Raw genomic sequence first — 16,137 nt, forward strand, 5'->3', positions numbered from 1 at the left:
AGTGGGGGGCAGACTTTCCCTCTTCGCCCAGGCTTGGGCAAGAGATGTTCAGGATCCCTGGGCGTTAGAGATCATATCTCAGGGATACCTTCTGGACTTCAAATCCTCTCCCCCAAGAGGGAGATTTCATCTGTCAAGGTTGTCAACAAACCTAACAAAGAAGGAAGCGTTTCTACGCTGCGTACAAGATCTTTTATTAATGGGAGTGATCCATCCAGTTCCGCGGTTGGAACAAGGACAAGGGTTTTACTCAAATCTGTTTGTAGTTCCCAAAAAGAGGGAACCTTCAGGCCAATCTTGGATTTAAAGATCCTAAACAAATTCCTAAGAGTTCCATCGTTCAAGATGGAAACTATTCGAACAATTTTGCCCATGATCCAAGAGGGTCAGTACTTGACCACAGTGGATTTAAAGGATGCTTACCTTCACATACCGATTCACAGAAGTCATTACCGGTATCTAAGGTTTGCCTTTTTAGACAGGCATTACCAGTTTGTAGCTCTTCCATTCGGACTGGCTACGGCTCCAAGAATCTTCACAAAGGTTCTGGGCACTCTTCTGGCGGTACTAAGACCGCGAGGAATTTTAGTAGCTCCGTACTTAGACGACATACTGATACAAGCTTCAAGCTTTCAAACTGCCAAATCTCATACAGAGATAGTACTGGCATTTCTAAGGTCGCATGGATGGAAAGTGAACGAAGAGAAAAGTTCTCTCTTTCCACTCACAAGAGTTCCCTTCCTGGGGACTCTGATAGATTCTGTAGAAATGAAGATTTACCTGACAGAGGACAGGTTAACAAAACTTCAAAATGCATGCCGTGTCCTTCATTCCATTCAAGAGACCAGAAATTCTCTTCTATGGTGGCTTTATCGGCCACATCTGTCCAGGGGAATGCCATTCAGCAGGCCAGACTGGTCAATTGTAACAACAGACGCCAGCCTACTAGGTTGGGGCGCTGTCTGGAATTCTCTGAAGGCTCAGGGACTATGGAATCAGGAGGAGAGTCTTCTTCCAATAAACATTCTGGAATTGAGAGCAGTCCTCAATGCTCTTCTGGCTTGGCCCCAGTTAGCAACTCGGGGGTTCATCAGGTTCCAGTCGGACAACATCACGACTGTAGCTTATATCAACCATCAGGGAGGGACAAGAAGCTCCCTAGCAATGATGGAAGTATCGAAGATAATTCGCTGGGCAGAGTCTCACTCTTTCCACCTGTCTGCAATCCACATCCCGGGAGTGGAGAACTGGGAGGCGGATTTCTTAAGTCGTCAGACTTTTCATCCGGGGGAGTGGGAACTTCATCCAGAGGTCTTTGCCCAAATACTTCCACGTTGGGGCAAACCAGAGATAGATCTCATGGCGTCTCGACAGAACGCCAAGCTTCCGCGCTACGGGTCCAGATCCAGGGATCCGGGAGCGGTCCTGATAGATGCCTTGACAGCACCATGGACCTTCAGGATGGCTTATGTGTTTCCACCTTTCCCGATGCTTCCTCGATTGATTGCCAGAATCAAACAGGAGAAAGCATCAGTGATTCTAATAGCGCCTGCATGGCCACGCAGGACTTGGTATACAGATCTGGTGGACATGTCATTCTGTCCACCTTGGTCGTTACCTCTGAAACAGGACCTTCTGATTCAGGGTCCTTTCAAACATCAAAATCTAACTTCTCTGAAGCTGACTGCTTGGAAATTGAACGCTTGATCTTATCAAAGCGTGGTTTTTCTGAGTCAGTTATTGATACCTTAATACAGGCTAGGAAGCCTGTCACCAGAAAGATTTACCATAAAATATGGCGTAAATACCTATATTGGTGCGTATCCAAAGGTTACTCTTGGAGTAAGGTTAGGATTCCTAGGATATTAAGAGGGATATTGTGATATTAGAGTAATACCACAAATCCCCTATAGGAGGCGCTAATGACTCAGGGCAGAAAATAGTACTGAAATACAATCAAAAAACCCCTTTGGTGATACCAAAAATGTAAAAAAAACCTATAAAACAATATATAAAAAATAAATGGTAAAATCTGTAAAATGTAAAATATAAAACATAAAATATAATAATAGAATAAAAAATATATATATGAGAATACAGACGTATCAATAGGTGAAATGGGAAAGATCCCAACTGAAGTCCAAATAAGTCCAAATAAATGGAAGTATAAATAGAAGGCAGCTCTCGGTCTTCACCCAAACGATGGTGTATCTTCAAAAAGAGGTTTCACTGCAAGGAAAACAGAAACAGAGGCGCCACATGTGTAGATCAATCAAAACAGACAATATCCAAGTTAGATGAGATACAGGATACTCACAAACGTGAAGGCACTCTCTTGTGCCTGTAGGAGCGGGCTGGTATTTAAACAGCAAACCAGCTAGCTGTACCAAGGGATCCCCGTCAGGATATCCTCGCAACAGTAATCCTTCACTAGATTGATTCCAGCAAAAAGGAAAAAATGTTCAGAGGGGAGGAAGGCTAAACAGCCTTATGGTTACTGGCAAGGGAAATGCCACACGAACACCAGATTTGTTTAAAAAGTATCAAGTATTTTATTTTACAAAAGATAAAAAATACCATCAATAACAAATTACAGCTTGGTGTATTTAATGGCAAATCTCCTTGTATATAGAGATAATAGCGACGCGTTTCTCAGGGAAGACCCTGTTTCATCAGGCTTGTATACTCTAGAACCATTTAAAACCCCTTTATATAGGGATCAGTAACCATATGTTTGCAATAAACCCTCCCCTTCCTTGACATAAACCAATGAAACCTTTTCTTTCCGAAAACTCCCACTTGTTGCCTTAATTAGAAGTTTATAATAGTTTTTCCTTTAATATTATGTCCACTTGATCAATAATCTGTGAGCCCATATCCTAATGTGGTTATGTGTGATGTTAGATCTAGATCGTAATGTGTCGATTGTGAGATAATTAAAAGTGTATGAATGTAAACATACTTAATCGGTGATCGTTTTTTGACCAATTAAAAGCCTCCTAAAGCAGGCTTTTAATTGGTCAAAAAACGATCACCGATTAAGTATGTTTACATTCATACACTTTTAATTATCTCACAATCGACACATTACGATCTAGATCTAACATCACACATAACCACATTAGGATATGGGCTCACAGATTATTGATCAAGTGGACATAATACTAAAGGAAAAACTATTATAAACTTCTAATTAAGGCAACAAGTGGGAGTTTTCGGAAAGAAAAGGTTTCATTGGTTTATGTCAAGGAAGGGGAGGGTTTATTGCAAACATATGGTTACTGATCCCTATATAAAGGGGTTTTAAATGGTTCTAGAGTATACAAGCCTGATGAAACAGGGTCTTCCCTGAGAAACGCGTCGCTATTATCTCTATATACAAGGAGATTTGCCATTAAATACACCAAGCTGTAATTTGTTATTGATGGTATTTTTTATCTTTTGTAAAATAAAATACTTGATACTTTTTAAACAAATCTGGTGTTCGTGTGGCATTTCCCTTGCCAGTAACCATAAGGCTGTTTAGCCTTCCTCCCCTCTGAACATTTTTTCCTTTTTGCTGGAATCAATCTAGTGAAGGATTACTGTTGCGAGGATATCCTGACGGGGATCCCTTGGTACAGCTAGCTGGTTTGCTGTTTAAATACCAGCCCGCTCCTACAGGCACAAGAGAGTGCCTTCACGTTTGTGAGTATCCTGTATCTCATCTAACTTGGATATTGTCTGTTTTGATTGATCTACACATGTGGCGCCTCTGTTTCTGTTTTCCTTGCAGTGAAACCTCTTTTCCTAGGATATTGTCTTTTCTACAAGAAGGTTTAGAAAAGGGGTTATCCGCTAGTTCCTTAAAGGGACAGATCTCAGCTCTGTCCATTCTGTTACACAAGCGTCTGTCAGAAGTTCCAGACGTTCAGGCTTTTTGTCAGGCTTTGGCCAGGATTAAACCTGTGTTTAAAGCTGTGGCTCCACCATGGAGTTTAAACCTTGTTCTTAACGTTTTACAGGGTGTTCCGTTTGAACCCCTTCATTCCATTGATATAAAGTTGTTATCTTGGAAAGTTCTATTTTTAATGGCTATTTCCTCGGCTCGAAGAGTCTCTGAATTATCAGCCTTACATTGTGATTCTCCTTATTTGATTTTTCACTCGGATAAGGTAGTTCTGCGTACTAAGCCTGGGTTCTTACCTAAGGTAGTCACTAACAGGAATATCAATCAGGAGATTGTTGTTCCATCCTTGTGCCCAAATCCTTCTTCGAGGAAGGAACGTCTTTTGCACAATCTGGATGTAGTTCGTGCCCTTAAATTTTATTTACAGGCAACTAAAGATTTTCGACAAACGTCTTCCCTGTTTGTCGTTTACTCTGGTCAGAGGAGAGGTCAAAAAGCTTCTGCTACCTCTCTCTCTTTTTGGCTTCGTAGCATAATTCGTTTAGCTTATGAGACTGCTGGACAGCAGCCTCCTGAAAGAATTACAGCTCATTCCACTAGAGCTGTGGCTTCCACTTGGGCCTTTAAGAATGAGGCCTCTGTTGAACAGATTTGCAAGGCTGCAACTTGGTCTTCGCTTCATACTTTTTCCAAATTTTACAAATTTGACACTTTTGCTTCCTCGGAGGCTATTTTTGGGAGAAAGGTTCTTCAGGCAGTGGTTCCTTCTGTATAAAGAGCCTGCCTATCCCTCCCGTCATCCGTGTACTTTTGCTTTGGTATTGGTATCCCACAAGTAATGATGACCCGTGGACTGATCACACTTAACAGAAGAAAACATAATTTATGCTTACCTGATAAATTCCTTTCTTCTGTAGTGTGATCAGTCCACGGCCCGCCCTGTTTTTTAAGGCAGGTAAATATTTTTTTAAATTATACTCCAGTCACCACTACACCCTTGGCTTCTCCTTTCTCGTTGGTCCTTGGTCGAATGACTGGAGGTGACGTAGAGGGGAGGAGCTATATAGCAACTCTGCTGGGTGAATCCTCTTGCACTTCCTGTAGGGGAGCAGTTAATATCCCACAAGTAATGATGACCCGTGGACTGATCACACTACAGAAGAAAGGAATTTATCAGGTAAGCATAAATTATGTTTTCTTTTACTAGATATGACGAGTCCACGGATTTCATCCTTACTTGTGGGATTAAACCTCCTGCTAGCAGGAAGTGGCAAAGAGCACCACAGCAGAGCTGTATATATAGCTCCTCCCTTCCCTCCCTCCCCCCAGTCATTCTCTTTGCCTGTGTTAGTGATGGGAAGAGGTAAAGTGAGGTGTTAGTTTTAGATTCTTCAATCAAGAAGTTTTTTATTTTAAAATGGTGCTAGTGAGTACTTTTTTCCTCAGGGAGAAATCGTCAGTCTATATCTTCCCAAGAGGAGTGGAGACATCTTATTTTCTACCCTGATGTTGATGATCTTAGCAAATGTTATCTAAGATCCATGCTGGTTTCCACAGAGCTGTTGAAGGTAGTGTGAAAGAAACCTCTTCAGTGTGGAGAACCGTGTCATGCTACAAGCAGCATTGAGGTATGTTCAGTAATTTGTTTCTGGGGAGAATTGATGCATCAGAACAGGCTGACATTATTCCTTATCTGGGGAGAGGTATATCAGTATGCACTACATGTATGGTAATGGTGTACATGGAATTCCCCTTTTATTGACTGCTATATGTGTCTAATATCACTTATGAGAATTATTCAGTATGGGCTAAACGCTGGGAGATGCGGTTGCTGGCTAAGTACGGTCATACATTTTATCTGACCTAAGGGAGTACAGTTTTTTTTTTGTCATGCAGTTAGGCTTGATTTTGGTGCTACATGTTTGTGTAAGAGGGCACATGGCATTCATATTTATTATAAACGACATAGTTGGTTTTTCCTTGCAACCCATGCGGGTCTCTGTAAAGGCCAGTGTTACGCCCACAGGGCGCGGGGCCTATTTTCACGCGCTCAGACGCGTAGTATCATCCGGATCGCATAGACAGCAAGGGCCTGGACTCCGGTGGGGCCTAAATTGTTTTGCCATTCGAAGGATCTTGAAAGCTTCTCAAGCAGCAGCAGTGTATTCCGGGGGAAGGGAGGTGCAGGGGCCAGAATTAATAAAAAGGTTTTGTCATAACTGTCAAATCAATTTATATTGTTTTTTTTTACACATCTAAGCAAGCTGGTGCAATACTGTTAGCATATTTGGGGCACATTAAAACAATTTTATTGCCACAAACGCTGTTTTGAAGATAACAGAAAAATTGTTGCACTTTTATTATTTAAAGACGCAGTACACTTTTTTTGTGTTAACATTTTGTCTATATAATTTGAATTCAGAGCTATATATTTTAAGTAAAGAACGACTATTATTGCTATTGCTAGTCTGTTTAACATGTCTGGACTTGAGGAAACTACTTGTTCTATGTGTTTAGATGCCAGTGTGGAACTCCCTCTTACTTTTTGTCCCTCGTGTACTGAAAGGGCCTTACAATGTAAAGCGCAGATTTTATGTAAAGAAAGTGTGTCTCAGGATGATTCTCAGTCTGAGGAGAATCGGGGTATACTGTCAAATTCTCCCCAAGCGTCACAACCTTTAACGTCCACCCAAGCGATGCCGGGTTCTTCAATCGCGCCTAATTCATTTACTTTGCAGGATATGGCTGCAGTTACGTCAACTACCGTTATAGAGGTATTATCCAAGTTGCCAGTGTTACAGGGCAAACGCAGCAGGACAGAAGTCAAAGTGTATACCGAGTCCTCTGATGCTTTGTTAGCTGTCTCCGATGTATCCTCACAGGGATCTGAGTTGGGGGTCAGGGAACTTCTGTCTGAGGGGGAACTTTCCGATTCGGGAAGTATGTTGCCTCAGACGGACTCGGACATCATGTCCTTTAGATTTAAGCTTGAACATCTCCGCCTGTTACTTCGGGAGGTTTTAACGACTCTGGATGACTGTGACTCTATTGTGGTACCACCAGAGAAATTGTGTAAAATGGACAAATACTTAGAGGTACCTGCTTACGCTGATGTTTTTCCGGTTCCTAAGAGAATTTCGGAGATTATTAAGAGGGAATGGGACAAACCGGGTATCCCATTCTCACCTTCTCCTAATTTTAAGAAAATGTATCCCATATCTGACACTGTTCGGGACTCTTGGCAAACAATCTTTTAGGTGGAGGGCGCTATATCTACCCTGGCTACGCGTAAAACTATTCCTATTGAGTACAGTTGTGCTTTCAAAGACCCTATGGATAAGAAATTGGAGGGTCTTCTTAAGAAACTGTTTATTCATCAAGGTTTACTTTTACGACCGTCTGCATTGTACCAGTTACCACTGCGGCGGCCTTCTGGTTTGATGCATTGGAAGAGTCTCGTAAGACTGAGACTCCTTTTGGAGGATAGAATTAAGGCTCTTAAGCTAGCTAATTCTTTTATTACAGATGCTGCCTTTCAGATTGCAAAATTGGTGGCTAAGAATGCCGGATTTGCCATTTTTAGAATCTTGGTCTGCTGATGTGTCATCTAAGTCAAAGCTTTTGGCTATTCCTTTCAAAGGAAAAACCCTATTCGGACCTGACTTGAAAGAGATCATTTCTGACATTACGGGAGGTAAGGGTCATCTCCTACCTCAGGATAGGACTGCTAAACTGAGGGGTAAATAAAATAATTTTTGTTCCTTTCGAAACTTTAAAGAAGTCCCCTCTTCTTCCTCCTCTTCCACCAAACAGGAAGGGAATTTTGTTCAGGCCAAGTCCGTCTGGAGACCCAACCAGGCTTGGAACAAGGGTAAACAACCCAAAAAGACTGCTGCTGCTACCAAAACAGCATGAAGGGGTGGCCCCCGATCTGGGACCGGATCTAGTGGGGGGCAGACTTTTCTTTCTTTGCCCAGGCTTGGGTAAAAGATGTTCAGGATCCTTGGACACTGGAAATCGTGTCCCAAGGGTATCAGCTGGAATTCAAAAATTCCCTCCCAAGGGGGAGGTTTCTTCTTTCAAGATTGTCTGTAGACCAGATAAAAAGAGAGGCGTTCTTACGTTGTGTAAAAGACCTCTCTACTATGGGAGTAATTCGTCCCGTTCCAATACTGGAACAGGGGCAGGGGTTTTACTCAAATCTCTTCGTGGTCCCCAAAAAAGAGGGCGCATTTTGGCCTATTTTAGATCTAAAAAGTCTAAACTAGTTTCTCAGAGTCCCATCCTTCAAGATGGAGACTATTCGAACAATTCTGCCATTGATCCAGGAGGGTCAATATATGACTACCGTGGACTTGAAGGATGCATATCTTCATATTCCTATCCACAAGGATCATCACCAGTTCCTAAGGTTTGCCTTTCTGGACAAACATTTTCAGTTTGTGGCTCTTCCCTTCGGGTTGGCCACAGCACCCAGGATCTTCACAAAGGTTCTGGGGGCACTTCTGGCGGTTCTCAGGCCGCGGGGCATTGCAGTGGCGCCTTATCTGGATCCAGACGTCGTCTTACCATCTGACAAAGTCTCATACAGGAATGGTGCTGTCCTTTTTGAGGACTCACGGGTGGAAGGTGAATCTAGAAAAGAGTTAATTCCACAGACAAGGGTTCCCTTCTTGGGAACTCTAATAGACTCCATATCTATGAAAATTGTCTTGACGGAGGTCAGAAAGTTAAAGATTCTGAATATATGCCAAGCTCTTCAGTCCAGTCCTCGGCCATCAGTGGCTCAGTGCATGGAGGTAATTGGATTGATGGTGGCGGCAATGGACATCATTCCGTTTGCTCGTTTTCATCTCAGGCCACTACAACTGAGCATGCTCAGGCAGTGGAATGGAGATTATACAGATTTGTCTCCTCAGATAGATCTGGATCAGGAGACAAGAGACTATTCTTTGGTGGTTGTCGCCGGATCATCTGTCCCAAGGGACGTGCTTCCGCAGACCCTCATGGGTGATAGTGACAACGGACGCCAGTCTACTAGGCTGGGGTGCAGTCTGGAATTCCCTGAAGGCTCAGGGTGTGTGGACTCAGCCGGAGTCTCTTCTTCCAATCAATATTCTGGAATTGAGAGCAATATTCATTGCGCTTCAGGCATGGCCTCAGTTTGCTTTGGCCAAATTTATCCGCTTTCAGTCGGACAACATCACGACTGTGGCTTACATCAATCATCAGGGAGCAACAAGGAGTTCCTTATCGATGACAAAAGTATCCAAGATAATTCGGTGAGCGGAAGCTCACTCTTGTTGTCTGTCAGCAATCTAAATCCCAGGAGTGGACAACTGGGAAGCGGCCTTTTTAAGCAGACAGACTTTTCTGATCCTCAGATGGGGCAGACCGGAATTGGATCTGATGGCATCTCGTCAGAATGCCAAGATACGGATCCAGGTCAAGGGATCCTCAGGCCGAACTGATAGATGCCTTGGCAGTGCCTTGGTCGTTCAACCTAGCTTATGTGTTTCCACCGTTTGCTCTCCTTCCCCGGGTGATTGCTCGGATCAAACAGGAGAGGGCTTCAGTAATTCTAATTGCGCCTGCGTGGCCTCGCAGGACTTGGTATGCCGATCCAGTGGACATGTCCTCTCTGCCGCCGTGGAAGCTTCCATTCAGGGACCCTTTCAACACCCAAATTTAGTTTCTCTGCAACTGACTGCTTGGAGATTGAACACTTGATTTTATCTAAGCAGGGGTTCTCTGATTCGGTCATTGATACTTTGATTCAGGCACGTAAGCCTGTTACTAGAAAGATCTACCATAAGATATGGCGTAAATATCTTTATTGGTGCGAATCTAAGGGCTACTCATGGAGTAGAGTTAGGATTCACAGGATTCTGTCTTTTCGCCAAGAAGGATTGGAGAAAGGGTTATCAGCAAGTTCCTTAAAGGGACAAATCTCTGATTTGTCAATTTTACTACACAAACGTTTGGCAGATGTTCCAGACGTTCAGTCTTTTGATCAAGCTCTGACCAAAATCAAGCCTGTGTTTAGACCAATTGCTCCACCCTAGAGTTTGAATTTAGTTCTTAATGTTCTTCAAGGGGTTCCGTTTGAACCTATGCATTCCATAGATATTAAGTTATTATCTTGGAAAGTTTTATTTTTGGTTGCTATTTCTTCTGCTCGTAGAGTTTCTGAGCTTTCAGCGTTACAATGTAACTCGCCTTATCTTATCTTTCATTCTGATAAGGTGGTTTTACGTACCAAACATGGGATCTTCCTAAGGTTTTTTCAAATAAGAATATTAATCAGGAAATTGTGGTTCCTTCATTATGTCCTAATCCTTCTAAGAAGGAGCGTCTGTTGCATAACTTGGATGTGGTCCATGCCCTGAAGTTTTACTTGCAGGCGACTAAAGAATTTCGTCAATCTTCTTCATTATTTGTTTTTTTTTCTGGAAAGCGTAGGGGCCAGAAAGCTACGGCTACCTCTCTTTCTTTTTGGCTGAAGAGTATCATCCGTCTGGCATATGAGACTGCTGGACATCAGTCTCCTGAAAGAATTACGGCTCGTTCCACTAGGGCTGTGGCTTCCTCATGGGCATTTAAAAATGATGCTTCTGTTGAACAGATTTGCAAGGCTGCAACTTGGTCGTCTCGTCACTTTTTCCAAATTTTACACTTTTGTTTCCTCTGAAGCTGTTTTTGGGAGAGAGGTTCTTCAGGCAGGGGTGCCTTCCGTTTAGGTTCCTGTCTTGTCCCTCCCTTTCATCCGTGTCCTGTAGCTTTGGAATTGTATCCCACAAGTAAGGATGAAATCCGTGGACTCGTCATATCTTGTAAAAGAAAAGGAAATTTATGCTTACCTGATAAATTTGTTTCTTTTACAATATGACGAGTCCACGGCCCACCCTGTCATTTCCAAGACAAGTATGTACTTATTTTTATTAAACTTCAGTCACCTCTGCACCTTTTGGCTTTTCCTTTCTCTTCCTAACTTCGGTCAAATGACTGGAGGGGGAGGGAAGGGAGGAGCTATATATACAGCTCTGCTGTGGTGCTCTTTGCCACTTCCTGCTAGCAGGAGGTTTAATCCCACAAGTAAGGATGAAATCCGTGGACTTGTCATATCGTAAAAGAAACAAATTTATCAGGTAAGCATAAATTTCCTTTTTCTGTTGATATTACCTTATTTGAGACACACAAGTAGATTTTTCTTTTGGTTCTTAAAGGGAGTTTGGCATGTATATAACTAGGCTGTTATATATATTTTTAAATTTCTCTGATTTACCAAATGCATCAAGAAGAAAATGTTCTTTAAGGTGGTGCACTTTGGTTTTGTAGTCATCTTCTAAATGGGAAATTTTGTTTGTAGAGACTTTCTTTTTAGCAAAAGGTAACATCATGGGGGGCTAGGTATTTCTTTAAAGCTTAAAAATAAATTAATATAAATCAATTAACACATTATTTAAACTTATTTTTTCTTTCTTGTTTTTTTCAGTGAAACGAGAGGGACCAGAACCTCCAGTAGAGGATTGAATTGACACAGTCTAATGATCATTGTCACATTTGTTATGGTGACTGTAATATGTTCAAGTCAGAAGACCACAGCAAATTCTGCGTTGAGTGTTGCTGGCTCATATGGTAGCGAAAGTATTTAATATCTGGATATCTGTTCCGTTCTAGTATCCTCTGGTAACGGAGGATGTCCAGGGTCTACTGAACTCCTTATTCCTTTATTAGGTTGAAATATCTTCTGTATTAAAGGACAACCCTTCTGAGGTTGAATTGATCCATCCTGTAAAATAAGATTGGGATCTTGTTTTGTTTTAAATTAATTTGTATTTTGATAGGTGCAGTGGGTCACCATCATATTTTAGTAAGCTCTACTTGCAATCTTGGGACTTGAAAAATACCAGAAGCAGTTACTCATCAGCCACAGGGTAACAGATCATTAAAGTCCACTTCAAAGTTATAAGGAAAGGTTGTGCTTTCAGCAATAGATTCTCACAATGCATTTCATGTTCTGCAAAGTATTGTGGGTTAAATATTTGACTGCTAAGCTCCCTAAGCTTCTGCTTCAGTCACAGACTTTTTGCTCCACAATACCTGCAAATATCTTGTGTATATTTCAAGACCTAATTAAAAGTATAGTATTTTGCTTCTATTGTGTTGTGAAAAGAAACATCTGAAAACCCATGTATTGTATTTTATTTTAGGGAAAGTATTTGGAAGGGGTGAGATGGTGAAGATACAGTATGTACCATATTAGATTTCTAATGCAGTAAGATGTGCACTGCTGTGAAAATAGGGCTCATAAAGATTCTCTTTTTGTCCTCAAGTTCGTTATATGGCTGTGTCTTTAGTTTCATTTTATGTACCAATGGAAGATTTGATTTAACACTTCTGTTTGTATGTGACCATACCTCGTTCTCTAACACTTTTGTAAAATAAAACTTCAAAAGATAATTATTTTCTTTTTTTTTCATTCTATGTATTTAGGATTGCAAATATTAGTGTATTGGTGTATGTGGTCGTGATTGTATGATTCCACATTATGGCCTAGATTACAAGTGGAGCACTACTGATAACAGGGTGCGCTATCAATATCACTGGATCACGCTAGAATTAGTGTGCAATCTGATACAGGTATTACAAGTCTGTGGTAAAACTGAATAGCCAGAGAATGTTTAGAGCGACCAACATTCCTTTAGCGTGCCCCATATCTTTCGTAAAATGATGATGGTCCATATTCCTCCATGACATATATGGGATATATTTCCTGCCAAAAGGAGGTCAACAACCCATACAAGAGCTCAAACTCCCTCCCACTATTCAGTTCTGTTCTTGGCCTCACAGGAGATGGTTGAGAATAGAGATGTTGCAGCTACTTGCTTTATGGATTTATATTTGGGAACACAGACCAATGCGAGACCCTTAATCCCTGGGACTTATAATTCACAATGAAGACAAGAGAGCCTTCACAACAGCTGAATGATACTGGGACATAGGAATACCTGTTATGTGCACAGTATTTCCCTATGGGACTTCAGCCATAACTACCCGGTGACGCAGGAACTTGTCCTTAGCATCCCTCTGTGGGATACAGGTCTTTTCTTCAGATATCCTCTGCGGTACATGTACTAGCACTGGATGGGCTCTCTACTGGATACTGCTGCTACTTGAGGTTAGTGACTTACTACAGCACATAGCCCAGAGGCTATTTGTAGGTACTCTGACACAAGTACAGCATAGCTGGGGACTTAGCCTGTTCTCCTCAAGACACATTGTTTTCTTTTTGTCAGGTCCCTGTTGGCCATATCCTTATCATGTACACAGCCATATAAGACTGATGCCCTTCACAGTCCTCTGGCAGCTCTGGGGACCTATTTTGGACACTTTGTTTAAAATACGTGTCTTGCCCTTTAAGAAAACCACAGAGTAGTTAGTGCTTCAGTAGGGGACAATCCAGTGTGGCAGGGGGTCAGTTTATTTGAAGTTTGAGGGTGTATTTAATGATTGGCGGAAAAGGTTTACCTTTTCAAGCACTTTAAGCACCTCTGAGGCTATGGCTTTACACCAGGCAGTAGCCCCACCTTCAGCTTCCTGGGCTTTCCTCTCCACTCTGGAGCTGATATAGTGCAGAAAAACAGCTCAGGAAACCTTAGTCTGCAGATTTGTCAGCTTTTTCCAAAAACTCCTTGGTCCTGTCACAGAAGGGGGTGAGTACCCATGCAGGAGCTGCCAGGGCTTTAATTAGACATACAGGCTAGAGCTTGGTGCTTTTGTGTATACTCGCTAAGTTTAAAATAAAGGTGTTAGAGGAGTCATTGGACTCAGTCTACAGAGCTCTCTACCTGTTTTCTTTATTTGTGTATGGCTGGTGTCCTTGCATACTGTGATTTTACACACTATAATGGAACAAACGGAATCTGTCCCCACTGACACCAGTATTAACACTGTAGAGGAGTCATCTACTGATAACTCTCCTTGTAGGTTATGTGCATTTTGCAAGTCTGTTCAAGTATGCTAGGTCAATCAACACTGTCTGATATATTTTGCATGCAAATCAGCCACAACCTTCTTCCTATAGGGAGGTTTGTCTTGTATGTGTCACTCAGGGGGCTACTACTGACTTCATCCATGAATTTAAAGCCAGCACACATAAGGTTGTGGCAGATGTGAGTATTTACCTCAATCTTCTGAGGTAAATGTGCAAAATTATTCCCCAATTCCTGCTCTACTGCAGAGCTCTGAGGATGCAAAATAATCTAGTTCTGAAGGGGAAGTGTCATCTGGTGAATAGAACCCTGATTCTGACTTTGACAATACTTTCAGATTTAAAAAGAAGCATATCTGTAATTTCTTTCATGTAATTAGCAAGAGTCCATGAGCTAGTGACGTATGGGACATACATTCCTACCAGGAGGGGCAAAGTTTCCCAAACCTCAAAATGCCTACAAATACACCCCTCACCACACCCACAATTCAGTTTTACAAACTTTGCCTCCGATGGAGGTGGTGAAGTAAGTTTGTGCTAGATTCTACGTTGATATGCGCTCCGCAGCAAGTTGGAGCCCGGTTTTCCTCTCAGCGTGCAGTGAATGTCAGAGGGATGTGAAGAGAGTATTGCCTATTTGAATGCAGTGATCTCCTTCTACGGGGTCTATTTCATAGGTTCTCTGTTATCGGTCGTAGAGATTCATCTCTTACCTCCCTTTTCAGATCGACGATATACTCTTATATATATATATATATAAATATATACCATTACCTCTGCTGATTCTCGTTTCAGTACTGGTTTGGCTTTCTACAAACATGTAGATGAGTGTCCTGGGGTAAGTAAATCTTATTTTCTGTGACACTCTAAGCTATGGTTGGGCACTTTGTTTATAAAGTTCTAAATATATGTATTCAAACATTTATTTGCCTTGACTCAGAATGTTCAACTTTCCTTATTTTTCAGACAGTCAGTTTCATATTTGGGATAATGCATTTGAATTAATCATTTTTTTCTTACCTTCAAAAATTTGACACTTTTTCCCTGTGGGCTGTTAGGCTCGCGGGGGCTGAAAATGCTTCATTTTATTGCGTCATTCTTGGCGCGGACTTTTTGGCGCAAAAATTATTTTCCGTTTCCGGCGTCATACGTGTCGCCGGAAGTTGCGTCATTTTTTTGACGTTATTTTGCGCCAAAGATGTCGGCGTTCCGGATGTGGCGTCATTTTGGCGCCAAAAGCATTTAGGCGCCAAATAATGTGGGCGTCTGATTTGGCGCTAAAAAATATGGGCGTCGCTTTTATCTCCACATTATTTAAGTCTCATTTTTTATTGCTTCTGGTTGCTAGAAGCTTGTTCTTGGCATTCTTTCCCATTCCTGAAACTGTCATTTAAGGAATTTGATCAATTTTGCTTTATATGTTGTTTTTTCTCTTACATATTGCAAGATGTCTCACGTTGCATCTGAGTCAGAAGATACTACAGGAAAATCGCTGTCTAGTGCTGGATCTACCAAAGCTAAGTGTATGTGCTGTAAATTTTTGGTAGCTATTCCTCCGGCTGTTGTTTGTATTGATTGTCATGACAAACTTGTTAATGCAGATAATATTTCCTTTAGTAAAGTACCATTGCCTGTTGCAGTTCCTTCAACATCTAAGGTGCAGAATGTTCCTGATAACATAAGAGATTTTGTTTCTGAATCCATAAAGAAGGCTATGTCTGTTATTTCTCCTTCTAGTAAACGTAAAAAATCTTTTAAAACTTCTCTCCCTACAGAGGAATTTTTAAATGAACATCATCATTCTGATTCTGATGACTCTTCTGGTTCAGAGGATTCTGTCTCAGAGGTTGATGCTGATAAATCTTCATATTTATTTAAAATGGAATTTATTCGTTCTTTACTTAAAGAAGTACTAATTGCTTTAGAAATAGAGGATTCTGGTCCTCTTGATACTAATTCTAAACGTTTGGATAAGGTATTTAAAGCTCCTGTGGTTATTCCAGAAGTTTTTCCTGTTCCTAATGCTATTTCTGCAGTAATTTCCAAAGAATGGGATAAATTGGGTAATTCATTTACTCCTTCTAAACGTTTTAAGCAATTATATCCTGTGCCGTCTGACAGATTAGAATTTTGGGACAAAATCCCTAAAGTTGATGGGGCTATTTCTACCCTTGCTAAACGTACTACTATTCCTACGTCAGATGGTACTTCGTTTAAGGATCCTTTAGATAGGAAAATTGAATCCTTTCTAAGA

General features: G+C 41.4%; 1 protein-coding gene across 2 annotated transcripts in view; it reads left to right on the forward strand.

Annotated features, from left to right (window-relative positions):
- Positions 1–12,352, forward strand: part of CHERP (calcium homeostasis endoplasmic reticulum protein) — a 102,356-nt gene extending 90,004 nt beyond the window's left edge. For both annotated transcript variants that reach the window (XM_053702900.1, XM_053702902.1), the window contains exon 19: positions 11,385–12,352. In XM_053702900.1, the coding sequence (XP_053558875.1) occupies positions 11,385–11,422 (38 nt within the window). In that variant the 3' untranslated portion in view covers positions 11,423–12,352. The remainder of the gene's footprint in view (positions 1–11,384) is intronic.
- The last annotated feature ends 3,785 nt before the right edge of the window (positions 12,353–16,137 follow it).

This window comes from Bombina bombina, chromosome 2 (assembly GCF_027579735.1).
Source record: "Bombina bombina isolate aBomBom1 chromosome 2, aBomBom1.pri, whole genome shotgun sequence".
NCBI classification, from domain to species: domain Eukaryota; kingdom Metazoa; phylum Chordata; class Amphibia; order Anura; family Bombinatoridae; genus Bombina; species Bombina bombina.